The sequence below is a fragment of the Prionailurus bengalensis genome, chromosome D1 (genome assembly GCF_016509475.1).
Source record: "Prionailurus bengalensis isolate Pbe53 chromosome D1, Fcat_Pben_1.1_paternal_pri, whole genome shotgun sequence".
Taxonomy (NCBI): domain Eukaryota; kingdom Metazoa; phylum Chordata; class Mammalia; order Carnivora; family Felidae; genus Prionailurus; species Prionailurus bengalensis.
In genome coordinates, this window is record NC_057346.1 from 58,109,977 (window position 1) to 58,125,828 (window position 15,852).

The window sequence follows — 15,852 nt, forward strand, 5'->3', positions numbered from 1 at the left end:
CTTAGTTATTAAGCATCCGAATTCGGCTTGGGTCATGGTCTCGTGGGTCATGAGTTTGAGCCCCACAGGGGTTCCGTGCTGACAGCTCAGAGCCTGGAGCCTACTTTGGATTCTGTGTCTCCCTCTCTTTCTGCCTCTCCCCCACTCATGCTCTGTTTCTCTCTCTCTCTCTCAAAAATAAATAAATATTAAATACAAAAAATGTTTTAAATAAGTTTCTTTGCCATTAACATTAAAAAAATACCAGTTTGGGGGCACCTGGGTGGCTCAGTCGGTTAAGCGGCCGACTTCGGCTCAGGTCATGATCTCACGGTCAGTGAGTTCAAGCCCCGCGTCGGGCTCTGTGCTGACAGCTCAGAGCCTGGAGCCTGTTTCAGATTCTGTGTCTCCCTCTCGCTGACCCTCCCCCATTCACGCTCTGGCTCTCTCTGTCTCAAAAATAAATAAACGTTAAAAAAAAAAAAAATTAAAAAAAAAAATACCAGTTTGGGGCACCTGGGTGGCTCAGTCGGTTAAGCCTCTGACTTCAGCTCAGGTCATGATCTCCTAGTTTGTGGGTTCAAGCCTTGCATCGGGCTCTGTGCTGACAGCTCAGAGCCTGGAACCTGTTTTGGATTCTGTGCCTTCCTCTCTCTCTGCCCCTCCCCTGCACACACTCTGTCTCTCTCTCTCTCTCTTTCTCTCAAAAATAAATAGACATTAAAAAAATTTTTTTAAAATACTAGTTTGGAAAAAAATAAATTAAAAAAACAAAAAGACAAAACACAACAACAAAATACCAGTTTGGTTAAAACAGTCATAAAAAGGCAGTTGAAGGATATTAATGGAGGAACTTACAATCTGGGATAAAGGTCTGGAATAGAGAAAATCTAGCAAAGAAGCTTTGGGAAGGAAAGTGGTGTGAAGTGCTAGTTCAGAAAGAAGCCACAAAAATAGGATCAAGGGAACTGTGCTTTTTGTCCACCTCCACGATTCCCTCCTGGCTTCACCCACTGCCCCATGATGCCTGGTCCACAGGGTATATCATTTTAACCAATCTTCTGTCAACACCCTCAAAATGACCTTTCTACATCTGTAGTCACTGAAATGATCTCAGTCTTGGTTTTCTGTTTATAAAATAGAATTGGTTCAGTCAGTAGAACATAGGAATCTTGATCTCCAGGTCATGAGTTTAAGCCAAGCCCCACATTAAGGCATAGAGCTTACAGGAAGGAAGTGAGGAAGGAAGGAAGGAAGGAAGGAAGGAAGGAAGGAAGGAAGGAAGGAAGGAAGGAAAGAAGGAAAGAAGGAAGGAAGGAAGGGTAAGGAAAGGAGGAAGGAAGACACTCTTAAATGTCTATGTCCACACCAATGCATTTATCTACATCTGCACTTACCCTCACCTTCTTCAATCTTAGTCTTTTAGAGTTAATTGAATCTCTCTCTCCTTTAAGACACTAGCTTTTCAGTTAGCCCTTCTCTCCTCTACATATAACCTGTATTTTAATTGCTCTACAATTAGTTCTCATCTTTAAAAACAAAATCCTTGACTATGAGACCTAGCTACTATCTTCTATACAGCATCATTTTCCTCAAAAGACTGTTTAAAATTCTATTTCTCAGAGAAATAGAATATAGTTATATAAAGAATCAAAGGTATCTGAGGTTAAGGATAATCAGTAAAACAAAACTCACAAATTTATTAAAAAGTTTGATTTTTTTTTAATAGTACCACAATAACTACAAACAAATGGATAAGACTAACACAGAAGTGTCATTCAAAGAAATAACTGATAGGATTTGGGAGCTATCTGGATGTGACATGGTGAAGTGACTAGGTTTTTCATTCTGATGCCTAGAATGGTGGTAACTTAAATTTGAAAATGAAGAAAGAAGGCCTGTTTGACAAGAGAAGTGCTCAGCTTGGTTTTAGATTTGATAAAATCAAGAGAACAGTGAGAGCTTCAAGCATTAATGTCTAGCAGATAATTGTTCAATCTCTGCTTGAACTTGAAGAGAGTTCAGGGCTGGAGCCATACATCTAGGAATCATCATCAGGAAATCACAAATGAAACTACAGAACTGCTTAGAATACAATAATATATAACTAAGGGACTTAATCACTCCCTGAGTAAGTCTGTGGCCTCCAAATGGAAAACTAATCTTAAGGCCTTCCCCTGAAATGGAGGAGTTGGTGTGAATGGTCAAGAACATTTGAAGACTATGAGCATTATGCAAGGAGTTTGGGTCAAGAGAAAGTATGAAGCTCTCTTCTAGGGGTAGTAAATCCCCTCTCTCTAAAGGGAAGGCATATAGTTTTGGGCATATGGACATTACCTGGGGGGTGACAACTCAGCCAGGCTTCCCCTTCATCCTTCCTATGAAGAGAAACAAAAGATTAATTAGGCTCATTCAATGCTGAAAAGGATGCCACTGGTGCAAGGGGGAAAGAAGATCATATAATTTTCAGTTTGGACATAGTACTGAGGTATGATCCAGTATAACATCTCATCCAGGCATAGATTATTCTAAGACAAACTTTATTTACTGAAGAAATATTCATGGATTAAGCACTTAAGGCATTGATATCTACGGGTTAAATGAATACTCAAATATTTCATCAATAGGGAGTTCACTATCCATACAGCTGCACAGCTTTGAAAAATCAAGAATACTTTCAAAACTGAACTACTGGGACCTCATCAAAATAAAAAGCTTCTGCACAGTGAAGGAAACAATCAGCAAAACTAAAAGGCAACCAACAGAATGGGAGAAGATATTTGCAAATGACATATCAGATAAAGGGTTAGTATCCAAAATCTATAGGGAACTTATCAAACTTAACATCCCAAACCCAAATAATCCAGTGAAGAAATGGGCAAAAGACATGAATAGACACTTCTCCAAGGAAGACATCCAGATGGCCAACCGACACATGAAAAAATGCTCCACATCACTCAGCATCAGGGAAATACAAATCAAAACCACAACGAGATACCACCTCACCCCTGTCAGAATGGCTAACATTAACAACTCAGGCAACAACAGATGTTGGCAAGGATGTGGAGAAAGAGGATCTCTTTTGCATTGCTGGTGGCAATGCAAGCTGGTACAGCCACTCTGGAAAACAGTATGGAGGTTCCTCAAAAAACTAAAAATAGAACTAACCTATGACCCAGCAATTGCACTACTAGGTATTTATCCATGGGATACAGGTGTGCTGTTTCAAAGGGACACATGCACCCCAATGTTTATAGCAGCACTATCAACAATAGCCAAAGTATGGAAAGAACCCAAATGTCCATCGATGGATGAATGGATAAAGAAAATGTGGTATATATATACAATGGAGTATTACTCGGCAATCAAAAAGAATGAAATCTTGCCATTTGCAACTATGTGGATGGAACTGGAGGGTATTATGCTAAGTGAAATTAGTCGGAGAAAGACAAAAATCATATGACTTCACTCATATGAGGACTTTAAGAGACAAAACAGATGAACATAAGGCAAGGGAAACAAAAATAAAAACAGGGAGGGGGAGAAAACAGAAGAGACTCATAAATATGGAGAACAAACTGAGGGTTGCTGGAGGGGTTGTGGGAGGGGGGATGGGCTAAATCGGTAAGGGGCATTAAGGAATCTACTCCCGAAATCATTGTTTTACTATATGCTAACTAATTTGGATGTAAATTTAAAAAAATAAAAAATAAAACTAAAAAAACACTTTATATGTAGATATTTATTGGGATTACTAGAAACTAAGTCCTGTGCCAGACACTTTGCAAACAGTGTAATTAATCCTCACAATTTAACAAAATACCTTTTATTATTCCCGTGTTAAAGATTAAAAACAAACAAACAAACATTAAAAACAAACAAACAAACAAAAAACCTGAAGCTCAGGGGCACCTGGACGGCTCAGTCATTTAAACATCTGACTCTTGGGGCGCCTGGACGGCTCAGTCGGTTGAGCATCCAACTTCAGCTCAGGTCATAATCTTGCAGTTGTGGGTTCAGGCCCCACGTCAGAGTCTGCGCTGACAGCTCAGAGCCTGGAGCCCCCTTTGGATTCTGTGTCTCCCTCTGTCTCTGCCCCTCCCCCACTCACACTCTATCTCTCTGAGTCTCTCAAAAATAAATAAACATTAAAAAAAATAATAATAAACATCTGACTCTTGCTTTCGGCTTGGGTCATGATTTCCCAGTTCCTAGAATTGAGCTCCACGTCCTGCTCCACGCTAACAGAGCAGAGCCTGCTTGGGATTCTCTCTCTCCCTCTCTGCCCCTCCCTTGCTCTGTCTCTCTGTCTCAAAATAAAAAAATTTTATAGGGGCACCTGGGTGGCTCAGTCGGTTGAGCATCTGATTACTGATTTCAGCTGAGGTCATAATCTCACGGTTCATGGGTTCAAGCCTGGCAATGGGCTCTGTGCTGACAGCACGGAACCTGCTTGGAATTCTCTCTCTCTGCCCCTCTCCCACTTGTGTGTGCTCTTTCTCTCTCTGTCTCTCTCTCTCAAAAGAAATAAAACATTTTGGGGGGAGGAGAAGGAAAAAAAAAGTTAGAGAGGGGGGAGCCAAACCATAAGAGACTCTTAAAACCTGAGAATAAACTGAGGGTTGATAGGGGGTGGGAGGGAGGGGAAAGTGGGTGATTTGCATTGAGGAGGGCCCCTGCTGGGATGAGCACTGGGTGTTGTATGGAAACCAGTTTGACAATAAATTTCATATTAAAAAATAAAAATAAATATTTATTAAGAAAACTGACTTTAAAAAAAAACCCTAAGGCTCAGGAAAAAGTGACTTGCTCAAGGTCACCTAGCTATCTGGAAAACGAATTGAAACAAGGGACTAGTACACAATGTCTGCATTCTAACAGGTCACTGACTTTTTACATGTTTTAGAATGCTCCTCTCCAATCATCCACATCCTTACCTCATCACTCTTAACACTTTTAGGATATAATGAAAAAGACACTTTTAAGACAGAAAAATCTAGGTTGATACTAAGTAACTTTGTCACTTACTGGCTGCAAAATCCTAAGCAAGTTACTTCTTTATTCCTCTCCTGCATTCTCTCCTGGTTGGCCCTCAGTAAAGGTTAGTGTTCTTCCTTTATTACTTGTCACACATTCTGTGTTGTAGTAAGTAATTTAGTCCACATAGTAAAGTGTAAGTTTCTTAAATGCAAAAAGCTATGTTTTATTCATCTTCACCACTGTTCCGATTTGAAAAACCCTTAGTAGTAACAGTTGCCATTCATGGCACTGCTGTACTCATCCTGGTGCACGCAGTAGTAACTTGCACAGTATACCATGAATAAATAGATATTGAATAAATGGTTTGCTGTGCATTCCCAATTAAGCTGTCAGCTTCTTAAAGGCAGGAACCACTGTTTAAAACTCCACAACACTCACAGGGTCTGGACGTAGTGGTTGTTACACTGTTTCCTGAATAGAACTGCCCAATATGTCTAACATAGCACTGGGGGTCCGAGAATACAAGGATTCCATCATACACTCAAAGACAATGTGGAGGTAGGTGGTTGAGTACTAGGACTTTTGCAAATACAGTAAATATTTGCTAAATGACTAGGACTACTTGGCCAAGAGTTTCCCTGCCTCCCAGTTTGCCTGTCTTTGTCCACTCATTGATCCTAATCCTGGTGCTGGGATCACACAGCACGTACGTGTTGCTTTGGCCTCAGGACAGCTCTTCTGAGAATGAAAACCTATGACCATGTGTGACTTCTTTTTCTACACCCAGGGATCCCTTAAAAATCGATGAGGTAATCCCTATCCTGGACTGGGTACAGCGCTCCTTAACGCAAAGACAACATGCGTTACCCGCCTCCTCCGTCCCGGGTCTGGGCCTTTGTTCACCTGAGGGCTTGGGCCCAGTCGCTCTGAATCCTCAAAGGCGCCGCCATCTTAACCCCGCCTCCACCTGCCCGCCTCTTCCGCTCTTCGCCGGAAGTGGGTCCCAGAAGCGGCTGCGACGAGGTTGGAGGGCGGAATCTCTACTGAGAGGCCACCAATGATTATGCGCGGCGGGTTCCTCTTCCCCACTTCCGCTCTCAAGCTCCCTTACAGGCTGGTTTCCGGTCGGAGTGTCGGGAGAGTTACAACTGCCTACGAGACGGACGGCGACGTGCAGGAACGCGCGTCCAAATTCTCGTGTTCCACCTGTTGCTCGGTGAGCACTCTGTACCGCGCGTCCTTGCGCTGTAAGGCTTAGCCGGCACAGCGGGGCTGCGGTTGGCTGCCGCGCGCGCGCTTGAGTCTTCTTAAAGTGGGAGACTTTAAAGTGGAAGCTGCAGGTACCTTGGACACATGAATTTCTCTGCTTTCCTATGACTTCCTAGTCCAGGCCAGTCTCAGCCATCCTGCCGACCATTTGCTTGCCCTGATCTCCAACCATGGGTCTTCCTCTTTTTCCTTCAGGGAAGACTGACGCCAGGATGTGGTGGGGAAAGAGTACCGTCGCATTTACTGTGAGCCCTGTTGTCGCGCATGCATTTCTCGTCCATTATCATATTAATCCTTATATTAGTTGTATGAGTTCAGTATTATTAAGGAGGAAGCTAAGAAGATTGTATGGTAAAACGTGGTGTCAGGATTCGAACCTAGTTCTCTTGGCTAAGAATCCAGGGCACTTTTTCTGTACAGTAATAAAAACTTATTTATTGAAGTCTTTGGACATGCCAGGCTTACGTGCACTATGTCATTTAGTCTTCAACAGTCTTGTGAGGTAGATGTGAACTCTTTTTCAAGAGAGATTATGAAGTGATTTTCTTAAGGTCACCCAGTGAGTCAGTAACAAAGCTAGGTTTACAATCTTAGTCTCTTCAAAACCTATTACCCACCTCCTTCCTTAAGTTATACTGCCTCCAAAGCAAATGAGTTTTGGGTAGGCTATGTTGGCTTAACGTGGCCAACAAGACCTTGCTATGATCAGATTTTCTCATAGTGCCGATTTCATTTGCTATTCCCTAGTCATACAGAACTTTGAGTTCCTCTCCTGTGTCAAATTCTGTCTCAACCCCTGACCCTGCTCTTCCATTGACTACCCGTATTGTTTCTCCCCATCCTTGGCTAACTCCTATTCATCCTTCAAGTCTCAGTTTAGAAATCGCTTCTTCCAGGAAGCCTACTCAGCCTGTTCCTGCCATGTCTGGATTAGGTGATCCTCTAGTGTGTTCCCAATCTTAGCTATCTGTACACACTGTGTGGTAACCTGTTTATTGTCTAGATTGTAAACTCCATTAAGGCAGGAACTATATCCGTCTTGGTCATTCCTGTATCCTCAACTCTAGCATAGTGCCTGCTACATGATAGGTTCTCATTGATCATTTGTTGAATGAATCAGAGACACAGGAAAGGCACTGAAGGGTAAATTCCAATAAGGCAGGAACTACATCCATCTTGGTCACTCCTGTATCCTCAATTCTTGCGTTGTACCTGGTACATGATAGGTACTCAATAATCATTTGTTGAATGAATCAGAGAAACAGAAAAGGCATTGAAGAGTGCTAGTTCCTTTAAAGCCTGTCATGGTGAAATTTGTTCAAAGGCTGAGGTTATTTCCCTTCAAAGCTTTCTCAAGTTCCTTCTGTAGGCTGCTTTCTGCTGGGTGCTCTGAGGCAGATGATCTTGGGAAGACAGTCTGGGCAAATCAACCTCACATTAAGTACTCTCATCTCACAGACTTATGCGCTCATGCACACTCTATGCTACAGCTAAACTGAACTCTGTATGTCAAACATTCCTCCTGTATGTCAAACGCTACCCATATTTGGGTAATCTCCCAAGTGTTAAACTATGTTCTTTTCCAGCCATAGGAAAAGGCTAATAGGAGGAAAGGAGAGATTCATTCTTTTGGGGAGACATCTGCCGCAAAAAGGTGACTTTTCACCTAATTCAAATTCCGTTTGCAAAATCCATTCAAGCTTATTTAGTGCTGTGCTAAACATTCTCATATACTTTATGTCATTCTATTGAGTTCAAACCATTTTACAGATATGCTCTCTTGCCAGGCCTAGTACTGATGGCACCAATGAATCAGGCCGAATATCTGTTCTCAAATAAGCTTACACTCTGCAAGGGGAGACAGATGCACAGATAGCCTATAACAGTGCAGTTTGGTCAATGTTATTGATAGTAATGGAACCTCATAATCACATTCCTACTCTAACTTTGCCTCCCTTATTCCAGAGACTCTCAAAGATGTCAACTCAAGGCCATACTTGGGCCCGACAGGTGAAGAAGGAGGATGAGGAAGAGGATCCGCTGGACCAGCTGATTTCCCGCTCTGGTTGTGCTGCTTTCCACTATGCAGTACAGGAGTGCATGGCCCAACACCAGGACTGGCGACAGTGTCAGCCACAGGTACAGGCCTTCAGGGACTGCATGAGTGAACATCAGGCAAGGCGGCGGGAGGAGCTGCAGAGGAGGAAAGAGCAAGGCAGTGCTCACCACTGAGACCCCAAACCACCTATCCCCAGAGGATGTCCCTGAAGAAACCAGCCCAGAGAGATCATAGGAGGAAGAAGTCCTGAACAGTGGAAGTTTGGGCCGAGAGGTGTAGAACATGGGGATTGTCTGGCCAAGACTGACTTTGAGAGCCAGACAGCCATGGGTTTGGACATGACTGCTGTAAAGAGCTGTCATATTTTCATTGTGCAATCCCACACATCCTCACCTACCATGTTACACCAGTATTAAATGTCAACTGATATTTGCCAAGTAAAACAAAGAGTTGGGTTAAGGGATGCTCTCTTACCTTACATCTTGGGTCAGTGTGCCAGGTACTGAGCCGATTACATGGATGTTTAATTTTAAAAGTAAATTCACAATCTAAATGTAAACTGATTACCTAATCAGGTCTTCATTTATTGAGGAATTGGTTCAACACAGCAAGTTTTTCTGAGACCTTCCCATGTGCCAGGTACTGTGTGAATGAATAATATGATCTGATGTGATAAATAATAGGATCTCTTCTTTCATGTTTCTTAGTCTGGTTTGAGAGATAGAAATAAATAAAACAGCATTAGAACAACTAATTACTGACCATTATATAAGTGCCTTTATCTTTCATTAGTTGTTCTGGACGTTTCATTCAGTCTAAGGAAGGAAGAAAACAAATGGGAAAATAAACATCGAGTGCCTCTTATGTGCATACAGATACAGTCTGACCTCAGCGTGCTTCCAGCCCAGGAAACACACAATGTTGGCCTGACATTTAAAAGGCACATTTAACATAAAATACAGATTTTCAGATTTTAAAAACTGGAGACGCTATCAACATGGAGCTCATATTCCTACTTGACAGTAATTTGCTGGAGCTGAATATGGATGCTTCTTTTAGGTGGTTATGTTCTCCAGTTGTTAACAGTTGCCATTGATTTTCATTTCCTTCCATGAAACTACATTACCCATTCTATTACTTTCTGCCTAGCCCTATGAGGCATTTGGGAGTGGGAAGGGAGTTAGAAGAGTGACTCTTGCCACAGAAGCTGGAATGCAAAGGGGCATATGCTCTCATCATCAGTTACATTTCTTGAGCATCTATATATTGGAAGCACAAATCTGAAGTATTGTAGGCCCTAAAACTACTTTGAGTCTTTGTTGGTGACTGGGGAGGAAAGAGAAGAGGGTAGAAGACAGGAGGAATACGAGTTTAAAGAACAATAAAATCCAATTAGAATGGGATGACTGGGCATATAGAGAGAGATGAATCTCTTTGGGGTGCATGTCTGCTCAATGCTGAGTCATCAGAGGGAGCAGTGTGGACTGCAGCTGTCAGCAAGAATCTCAAGGGAGTTAGTTGAGTTGAACCTTTAATGATAAAGGAGACATTACCTATTTGTAACATATGTAACAGAATACCATCTGCACAAGCAAAAAGTACCTAGAAATCAGTGAGAAAAAGCAAACAACCCAATTGAAACATAAAAAAGTTAAAATGGTTATTAGCTATTTCTATTGACAAAAATTAAAAGTATTTATAATGACCAGTACTGGTGAGAATGAAGAACAGGCACAATCACACTTAAAGGGATAATAAATTAGTAAAGCTTTTGGAGGACAATTTGATGGGATCTATAAATACTTTTAATTTCAGGGGCGCCTGGGTGGCTCAGTCGGTTAAGTGTCCGACTTCAGCTCAGGTCATGATCTCGCGGTCCGTGAGTTTGAGCCCCGCGTCGGGCTCTGTGCTGACAGCTCAGAGCCTGGAGCCTGTTTCGGATTCTGTGTCTCCCTCTCTCTCTGACCCTCCCCCATTCATGCTGTCTCTCCCTGTCTCAAAAATAAATGTTAAAAAAAAATTAAAAATAAATAAATATTTCAACAGCGGGGTACCTGGCTGGCTCATTCAGAAGAGTATGTAACTCTTAATCTCAGGGTCATGAATTCAGGCCCCACTTTAGGTGTAGAGATTACTTAAAATAAAAACTTAGAAAAAATTAAAATATTTCAATAGAAATTCCTTTTTTAGGAGCCCTCTTAAATATATTTTTACAAGATGTATATACTGTTACGTTCATTGCAGCATTGTTTAAAGAGTGGATAAATGGTCACAATGTAAAACTCCATCAATAAGAACTATATTTGCTTATATATTCAAGTCTTTTACAACAGGAATGTATCTATGTGTTAATTTGTGTAATTAAAATAGAAATGATAGACTGTGGGTAAGGTAGGTGGGATTCTAGCAAAGGGGAAGGTTAGAAGGACCTCCTTAGCAGGAGGAAACTAAACCAGCTAAGTGTAACTTTTTTAGGACTCCAGCTCTACCAGGGAGCTAACACTGGGTGGGTCACAGGATATATCTGGGTAAAGAGGGCTCTGTTGCCACCCAAATCTGTTTCCTCAAAGTAAATGGGGATAATTCCTGTTTAATACACATACTTGGAGAATTAAATGAGGGACAATACATAAATAGCAAATAATAAAAATTACTAGCGTATTTTGAACTATTAAAACTCTTATAAATATTATATTTATGTATATTATATATGTGTGTCATATATAATAAATGTTATGTTATATATTATAATAGTTATGAAGCATTTAACCCAGGCTATTTGGTTCCATCGTTTTCTCTCAATCCCTATGATACAATGCTTTCAAATCCCACTATGCCACTTAAGCTGTGTGATTTGGGGCAAATTAGTTAACATCTCAGGATCTGTTTTTTTCTTCTGTAAAATACACACCTAGGCCTTAAAACTAATAAATGTAGACCTTCCTTATAAAGTTGTTGAATGAGTTAGAAACTGTGTGGTACACAGGAAGCATTCACTAAATGTTGCCTATTATTGTGTGCTAGGCACTCTTCTGAGTTACATTTTCTCATTTAATCCCCATAATAATTCCATTAGCTCCCATTTACAGAGGAGGAAATAAACGTCAGTTTGGGGGTCAGACTTTCAAGTCTTATTCTAAAGTCTATGCTATTCTGTTCTGTGTTCTCATAGTCATCCAGTGCTTAGTATAATGTTTAACAAATAGTAACTACATAGACTATGTAAATACTACCTTTTCTTTTTTTCTTTTTCTTTTTTTAGTGCTTTTTTTAAATTTTAGTGTTTATTTAGGTTTTTGAGACAGAGAGAGACAGAGCATGAACGAGGGAGGGTCAGAGAGAGAGGGAGATACAGAATCTGAACAGGCTCCAGGCTCTGAGCTGTCGGCACAGAGCCTGATGCGGGGCTCGAACTCACAGACCACGAGATCATGACCTGAGCTGAAGTTGGATGCTCAACCAACTGAGCCACCCAGGCGCCCCTTTAGTGTTTTACTTAAAGATTAACCAGTACACATTGCCCACAGGGTTATAGATTGGCACGTTTTTTAAGTCTCTCAGCTCTGGAGCCCATAGCCATGGAGCTGTAATTTAAGGTGGTCCGTGCTTATCCCTATATAGCCTATACTTACCTGTGTACAGAGGCTTGGTGCCAGGGATGAGTGGAGAGACCTCTTGGCTGGGTGGATGCCACCCTTGGCTAGGCCTAGGGCAGACTCAAGAGTTGGCCCTTCCCTGCAAGGTCTTTAGCTGGGGACTTGGCCTGTGCTCAGGACAAAGGTGCACTGTAATGGCATTTTACTAGATGAGTAATAAGAGATGCCTCCCACTCCCTTCCTCAGGTAAAGTTGCGAGGCTAAGTCCTTGGGCTGCTGACTAGAAATCTAAAGAGAACTGGAGCCAGTCCAGGTTGAAACCTTACACTGTCCGCTGTATAGAATGATAGAGTTCCCTACTCTGCTCCAGCAGGGACTTAAAGCTGGCAGAAGTGGGAGGGATTCTTTTCCAGCAGCTTTCTTCTGAAGCGTTTTCATTCTCTGGAGCTCAGGCATCTTTCAGAGCCTGGGCATTCTGTCTAAATGGTGAGCTAAATCTGAAATGACTGGGAATGAAAGTCATTCCAGGGGGATTTATAAGAACTAAATGAGTCATTTCAGATTCTCCAGGGAGACCAGACATTTGAAGACAAAAATGGCACAAAGATATCAAAGCACAGATTAAACCAGCACAAGACACATTGGCCAATTCTGTGTGCACTGCCTTTCCAGCAGGTCTAGTTCTAGACATACCTAGTGCTTACGCAGAGAGCTTTCTTTCCTTAGGTACAATTTACACCCTAGAAATAGGGGTCTCTGAGCATTGCTACAGTGTCTGAATGCCCAAAATGTCCAGATTCCATTTCTTTACCTGCAACTAAAACACTCTCAGAATCCACAGCTGCCAATTTCCAGCTGCCAATTTCTGTGGTAGCAGAACAAGGCATCCTTAGCTAGAAGAAAGGGACTAAAACATGAAGCTAAGGAATTTGCTGGCCTTACCTAGGAAGACTGCCCATTCAATCCAGGCATTCAGTCCTTCTTGAAAGTTACTGATCTACATAAAGATTCATTTCTGAAAATCTCAGTGATATGCACTGACCAGGAATTGAGTAAACTGGAGCTATCTCTGGCTCTCACTGGCTAACACAGTGACCTTGGACAAGTCGGTTTCCCTGCTGGGCCAATTATCTCATCTTTCAAATGAAGACCAAAACGGATCATCCCGAAGGTTATGTATTGATGGAGCCAAAACTAGCACCCAGATGTTCTGAATCCCAATCCATTGATCTTCCATCTTGTCTCTTCTGCCTACCCCTCGTGTTTTCATGGTGGTTCTGGGCACAGTTTAACGCTAACCAGGACATTAAAAACTAAAAGTATGCTGAAGGGATGAACTATTGATAGACACAACAACATGGATAAAACAGGGTAAATGAAATCAGACACAAAAGGGTATATACTGTGATATTTATATGTAATACTAGAAAAGCAAAACTAATCTGTGGCACTAGAAGTGATATTAATGGTTGCTTCTGAGGAAGAATGAACGAATGTCAAGGAACTTTCTGAGGTTATGGAAGTATTCTTTATCTTGCTAGAAGTGTACTTCTAGGGGTGACTATTTTTTTGAAACTGATCAAATATACACTTAAGATAGGCTGTTTTAGTATATATTTTTTAAGTTATACTTAAAAAAACTCTTTAAAAAACTCTTTAAAAAGTATGCTGAAGAAGTTTAGAAGGGAAGGTAATCCAACATTTACTGAGCACTTGCTAGCCCATTGTATACATTATCTCTATCTCAAACTGCTAAAGGGATTCTTTCCACTTTACAGATCAGAAAACTGAGGTTTATGAGGTGAAAATAATTCACCTGAGGCCTTAAGACTAATAAGTGCAGAAACTAGGAATAGCCCAAGTTTGTCTGACTCTTTCCTTTATAATAAGTTGTCTCAGAGAGGGTGGCCAAGGTATTTTCAACCTAGAGCCAGAAGACTTGCATTCCATTTGATTTCACTGCCATGTGATTCTAGGAAAGTCCATTTCCTTATGGGCCTCACTCTAGAGAGTCAAATGAAGCTTGTCATCGTAACTCTGAGGTTCTAGCAATCAGAATATCTCCCATCCTTCTTGCCAGGATAAGACATTAGGAGCAATTTCCACTTATTTCAGGGCAGACTAATGAGTAACAAAAGCTCTTTGACTCTGGCAAGAGGAAAAATCAACGAGGTCAGTGACATAAGACTCCAAGGTGACAGAACCCAGCTGCCTCCTATTTACGAGATAAGCCTGACTCATCCCTCCATGATGTAATGGAAAGGGATGGACTGGGAATCAAGGGATCTAAATCCTGCTCCCAGCTCTGCCAATGAGGTGCCCAGTGACCTTGGGTAAAGCACGGCCTTTCCTTGGCCCCTAACCCACACCTGCTAAAAGAGAGGGTTAGGCTGGCTGGGTCCTAATGTTCTTCAGCTCTAATATCTTCTCAATTTATGAAATCCTGTGTCCTGCTTCCACAAATCAATAACAAGGAAAAGTGGGAAACTGAAAAGAAATGCTGTTTTCCAGGTTCCTAAATGGAGTCCATATGATAGATATGGGGACAGTGTGTGTGTGTTTGCAAACATGTGTTTATTCATCTTTTTCTCTTCATGTCACTATACATCCCCCAAATTTACACTCATTGTTAGCAACTTCTCTTTTATCTTCTCTAAAGGAGACTCAGCAATGAATAATTCTACAACCAAAATACCAGTCTTCACCTAAAAAATTCTGCCCACACTCCCAGTGGGGTTCACTTGGAAGTACTAGCCTGCTGAACCTCCAATGGGAATTCAGTGAAGCATTTTAATTGAGGGTATCTGCTCTCTTGACCCCTTAGGGTTATACCTTGGAAGGAAATCTTGAGTTTCTTCTTACTGCCTTTAGAGACCAAGGCAAAGAAACCATAATAACATCAGGACTGAAACTGTTGGGTTTCAGAAAAGTACCTGCAAGGCTAAGACTGCTCTGGGCTCCCACAGACCTCTGTGTAGGAGTATCCCACAGAAGCGAGGAGAAAGATCTGCCACTTATTAGCTATGTGACCCTTCAGGAAAAGGAAGTCACTTCATCTCTCCAACCCTCAGTTTCTCCATGTATAAAACTGGAATACTATCAATCTCAAGGATAATCTTTATAAAGTACATAGATATAATGAGGGCTCAGTAAATGTGAGATACACTCATGCATACTCAGACACACCACTCACACATAACTTTTTCACATACACAGATACCCATCCACATGCACACTCCTATACACACCCTAAAAGACTGGTGTAAGGATTAGCGCTCATTTAGTACCTCGAGCAGGGTCTAGCTCAATAAATGATAGCTATTATGTACAAAAGTATGAACGAACTAATGTTCAAAATAGGAAAAACATTAGAGGTCACTTAGACTAATGGTTCTCAAAGAGGTAATCCTGGGGGGGCCTGGGTGGCTCAGTCAGTTAAGCATCCAACTTCGGCCCAGGTCATGATCTCATGGTTCATGAGTTCAAGCCCTGCGTCAGGCTCTGTGCTTACAGCTCAGAGCCCAGAGCCTGCTTTGGATTCCGTGTCTTCCTCTCTCTGCCCCCCTCCTGCCCTCTCCTGCTCATCTCCTGCTCAGTCTCTCAAAAATAAACGTTAAAACAAAAAGTTAACCCTGGACCAGTAGCATCAGCATCACCTAGGAATGTGTAAGAAATTCAAATTATAGGCCCTCATTCAAGATCTTCTAAGTCAGAAAATCTGGGGGTAAGAGCAGCAATTTATGTTTTAAAAAGCCCTCCAGGTGATCCTGATACACACTTAAGTTTGAGAATCAGTGACTTAGATCAGGGATTGACTGTTTTTATAAAGGACACATAATGAATGTTTTGGTTTTACAGTCTGTGTCGCAACTACTCAGCTGCCAGTGTGAAAGCAGCCATAGATGACATGTAAATGAGTGACCATGGCTCTGTTCCAATAAATAGGCAATGGGGTTTTAGAACTAGATA

General features: G+C 41.6%; 2 protein-coding genes across 6 annotated transcripts in view; one reads left to right on the forward strand and one right to left on the reverse strand.

The window, feature by feature from the left end:
- Positions 1 to 5,965, reverse strand: part of PAAF1 (proteasomal ATPase associated factor 1) — a 38,259-nt gene extending 32,294 nt beyond the window's left edge. Inside the window, exons 1-2 of one of the 3 annotated variants that reach the window (XM_043580276.1) lie at positions 5,863 to 5,964; positions 2,317 to 2,357 (exon numbers count right to left, since the gene is read on the reverse strand). In XM_043580276.1, coding sequence (XP_043436211.1) covers positions 2,317 to 2,357; positions 5,863 to 5,909 — 88 coding nt within the window. In that variant the 5' untranslated portion in view covers positions 5,910 to 5,964. Of the gene's footprint in view, positions 1 to 2,316; positions 2,358 to 5,862 lie in introns of all 3 variants that reach the window. The other 2 variants (XM_043580275.1, XM_043580277.1) reach the window with 2 other exon arrangements.
- LOC122483355 (cytochrome c oxidase assembly factor 4 homolog, mitochondrial) lies at positions 5,945 to 9,041 on the forward strand. 3 transcript variants are annotated; one of them, XM_043580282.1, is made up of 2 exons: positions 5,945 to 6,175; positions 8,194 to 9,041. In XM_043580282.1, the coding sequence occupies exons 1-2, from the start codon at positions 6,017 to 6,019 to the stop codon at positions 8,458 to 8,460; spliced, it is 426 nt and encodes a 141-aa protein (XP_043436217.1). In that variant the 5' UTR covers positions 5,945 to 6,016; the 3' UTR covers positions 8,461 to 9,041. The 3 variants fall into 3 exon arrangements, with proteins under 3 accessions (XP_043436217.1, XP_043436218.1, XP_043436219.1); XM_043580283.1 differs by having other exon boundaries at positions 6,095 to 6,473; XM_043580284.1 differs by lacking the exon at positions 5,945 to 6,175 and adding an exon at positions 6,188 to 6,299.
- Positions 9,042 to 15,852: the final 6,811 nt, after the last annotated feature.